The following is a 4,299-nucleotide window of genomic DNA, read 5'->3' as shown; positions in this document are numbered from 1 at the left end:
CAGCAAATGTACAACGTTTCGACAAGGTTTTGTACATTTGCTGTTATGTTAAACTTATATTAAAGTTTTCTTCATTACCCATTCAAGTCGTCTCCAAGCTTTATTAGTCTCAGAGTGGGTTCCTCATCATTGAATCTGAATATATATACATTTATATTAGTTTTTATTCCTAGTTTTTTGTTATAACTTGGTGTAATGGCAATCAGGATGGAAAGTGGTTCTCACTCATAATTATTGTATAGATTTTATCATATGTTCGGCTAATATATATCATTGTGAAAGTTGTTGAGAGCTATAGTGAGCACATCTGCATCAGTCTTCCACTCTGCATCATACAGATGTTTGTGTGATTAAACAAGATATAGAAAGTACTTCGTATACATTATAAAGTTTTACATGATTGGCTTTTAATAAATTTACTTGCATGAACTAATACATTCTTGAATAGACATATTGGAAATCTTTAAGATTTTGCCACTCTGGGTAAGTGTGGTCAATAATTACATAATATTAGTGGCAACTCTCAACACTTACATGCTAAAATCTCATAGTGTTGGCCCAGCATGGCCAGGTGGTTAGGGTGCTTGATTCGCAATCTGAGGGTTGTGGGTCCAAATCCCTGTCCTACCAAACATGCTCTCCATTTCAGCCATGGGGCATTATAATGTGACAGTCAATCCCACTATTTGTTGGTAAAAGAGTTGGCAGTGGGTGGTGATGACTATCTGCCTTCCCCTCTAGCCTTACACTACTAAATTAGGGACGGTTAGCACAGATAGCCCTCGTGTAGCTTTGTGTGAAATTCAAAACCAAAACAATCTCATAGTGTTAGCTATTTGTAAGAATGTATGAAAAACAGTTTTCACATTTTTATTATTAATACTAAAATGGTAAGTTACAAATCTTAAAGTATATTTAGTGCTTGATTTCCCCATATTGAGTTTTGAAATATTCATTTAAAAATGTATCATGAAATATTAGTGTATATAATTTCAGTGAGTTATTAACTCAAAATTGTTTTGTATCAACTTTGAAATTATAGTCTTTAACAACAAAGTATAGACCTTTTAAAGTCAGAATAGTTAGATATGGAAGTTAAACGGCTTATCCTTAATATTTTAAAAAGCACTTGTATACGTATTTGATTTTATAGTTTCTGTACAAAATAAATATTTTTGATGCAGCACAATTTTTATATTACTAAGTTTGATTTATATTTTTTAACACAGCTCTTGTCACTTATTCTATAAATTCATGAAATACTAATTCTGATAAAATTATAAATACATAAACTTGTAAGACCTGAAAAGAATTAGAGATTTAATAGCTGTACAATGATTGTTTTAGATTTAGTGGTATTACAGAAAAGGACATGGAAGGGGTTACAACAAGATTGCGAGACGTTCAGGCAGTTCTGCTCAATATGTTTAGTGATAAAACAATTTTGATTGGACATAGCCTTGAAAGTGACCTAAAAGCACTCAAGGTAAGTTTCCTCTAAGTAAGACATATAAATCTTGCATTGGAACATGCTCTAATAATGTTTTATATAAAGTATTACCTACTTAGAGCCATTGGGTGATTATAATGCAATGATCAATTCCACTCTTTGATGGTAAATAGTCGGCAATGGCTGCTGTCTGTTGAATCCATTTCTTCTGGTTGGCAGTTCAGAATTAGGAAAGACAGCAGATAGGCTTAATAGCTTTGACATAAAACAAACAATCAAAGCTTCAAAAGTATATTTTTATTTATTTCTGTGTTACATATTCAATGATTACAAGTCATAGAAGTTTTGTTTTCCAGATTATTCACAGTACTGTAGTGGATAGATACATCTGTTGTTTTCCCACACAAACAGGTCTTACTTTTCAAACAAGCCTTACAAACTCTCATGGCAGAACATCTTAATTAGGAAAGGCAGCAGATAGGCTTAACAGTATTGAAATAAAACAGAAAACAGAGCTTCAAAACAATTTACTACTCTTTAAATTACAACCTAGGTAAATACTTCAAATGGATTTTGGAACCTTATGTTTCCAAAATAAGTACCCAATTAAGGAACACTTTACTTCCCCCTACAACACTTACAGTTTAGTGACATCATTATGTCTAACTTTGATGCCATAAACCTACTCCTTCAATCCCTTTGTCATGAGGCAATAACTTAATGCAGAAATTATTTCACAAGACCCAAAAAGAGAATCAACATAATTTGGGAACACTTAATCGAACTGTTACCATTAGCCACACTTATTTGCTTTCATTATAGAGATTTGTACTTCCTCCAGTTACATGGACTTGCCATGGGAAATCCATTATCAGCTACTCTGACCACTCTTTTTCCTACATCTCATAGAACATGCCATAGTCACTTCCTTAGATATTTAGATGATGTTTTTTGTGGCTTTACTTGTCAAGATGAACAAAACTTCTTTTAACACGTAAACAACCTACATATAAAGATATACGATTCACAGTTGAAAATTAAAATAACTGCACAATAAATTTTATAACATTAACATCACATGAACCCATCAAGACTTCACCACTAAGATTCATAGGAAAGATACATACATGCAGAAATATTACATAAAATGGTTTTCTAATCATGTAATCCACCAGAAACTAAGCATGCTAAATTTAGGATACAATATATGCACCACAGAAAACATTGAGAAACAAGTAACACACCTAACTCATTGTTTTACTAACATTAACCAGTTCCCTACTACAGTAGTTACACCAACTATTGACAAATCTATAAAAACACAGACAACACACGTTAAATAAACAAACTCAAAAAATCACTTTCACCATCACGTGGATATAAAATTTTAGTATACCTCTATCAGAAATTTAGAAAAGATGACCACAGAAATATAACCTTAACATAACAACTAACCTCTGAAACTAAAATAAAACGCATGTTAAGAAAATTGTATAATAAACCCACCCCAACAAGAAACATTTACAAAATAAAGTGTATCAACTGCTCAGCCTTTTACATAGCTTATATATGTATATGACTTAAACATCAGGTTAAAAGAACACCAGAATCCCCCCCTTCCCAAGTCCATGAACATATGAGCAAAAGCAATAACAGTTTTATTTGAACAAAATGTTACAGTACTGAACATGAACCTGACATTAACAGAAGAAAATCAAAGCTTTAGTAATAAAATCAAACAATCCCACAATTAACAAATACCCAGGTTCGTCCTTATACGTCTTGGATCGTTATTTCCTCAGACATTCCTAATCTTATGCAAATGTTTCACACATTTTCATATTTATTCTTTTGTTTATGTTCAGCCATAAATAAATAATCTGTCAATTCGTGCGTATTAATATGCACATGTATAAGTAACTAATATCAGTTCTAAAAATTCTTCGTTACTGTTAAAACCATAAATGATTGCACCAGGGATCAAAATTTCATACCTGTTTTAAAAATATTTTTCCTTACTGTTAAAGCTGTAACTTGTAACAAAATACTATACTTATTTCTGTGTTACATATTCAATGATTTTAAGTCATAAAAGTTTTGTTTTCCAGATTGTTCACAATACTGTAGTGGATACATCTGTAGTTTTCCCACACAAGCGCGGCTTACCTTTCAAACGAGCCCTACGAACTCTCATGGCCGAACATCTTAATAAAATTATACAGAATGATGGTAAATTGTCACGTAACATGAAATGTTGTGTTAAACTTAATAATTATAAGGAATGATGGTAAGTTCTCAAGTAACATGAAATGTTGTGTTAAAACTTGATAATTACAAAGAATGATGGTAAGTTCTCAAGTAACATGAAATGTTGTGTTAAAACTTGATAATTACAAAGAATGATGGTAAGTTCTCAAGTAACATGAAATGTTGTGTTAAAACTTGATAATTACAAAGAATGATGGTAAGTTCTCAAGTAACATGAAATGTTGTGTTAAACTTGATAATTATAAGGAATGATGGTAAGTTCTCAAGTAACGTGAAATGTTGTGTTAAAACTTGATAATTATAAGGAATGATGGTAAGTTCTCAAGTAACATGAAATGTTGTGTTAAACTTGATAATTATAAGGAATGATGGTAAGTTCTCAAGTAACGTGAAATGTTGTGTTAAAACTTGATAATTATAAGGAATGATGGTAAGTTCTCAAGTAACATGAAATGTTGTGTTAAACTTGATAATTATAAGGAATGATGGTAAGTTCTCAAGTAACGTGAAATGTTGTGTTAAAACTTGATAATTATAAGGAATGATGGTAAGTTCTCAAGTAACATGAAATGTTGTGTTAA

At 31.4% G+C, this 4,299-nt stretch overlaps 1 protein-coding gene across 1 annotated transcript in view; it reads left to right on the top strand.

The window, feature by feature from the left end:
* LOC106473497 (RNA exonuclease 1 homolog) overlaps positions 1 to 3,757 on the top strand; it is a 45,665-nt gene extending 41,908 nt beyond the window's left edge. The window contains exons 13-14 of the mRNA XM_022401920.1: positions 1,348 to 1,486; positions 3,559 to 3,757. Coding sequence (XP_022257628.1) covers positions 1,348 to 1,486; positions 3,559 to 3,735 — 316 coding nt within the window. The 3' untranslated portion in view covers positions 3,736 to 3,757. The remainder of the gene's footprint in view (positions 1 to 1,347; positions 1,487 to 3,558) is intronic.
* Positions 3,758 to 4,299: the final 542 nt, after the last annotated feature.

The sequence above is a fragment of the Limulus polyphemus genome, unplaced genomic scaffold (assembly GCF_000517525.1).
Source record: "Limulus polyphemus unplaced genomic scaffold, Limulus_polyphemus-2.1.2 Scaffold6223, whole genome shotgun sequence".
Taxonomy (NCBI): domain Eukaryota; kingdom Metazoa; phylum Arthropoda; class Merostomata; order Xiphosura; family Limulidae; genus Limulus; species Limulus polyphemus.
The sequence above is the reverse complement of the archived record's forward strand: the minus strand, read 5'-3'. Positions and strand labels throughout refer to the sequence as shown.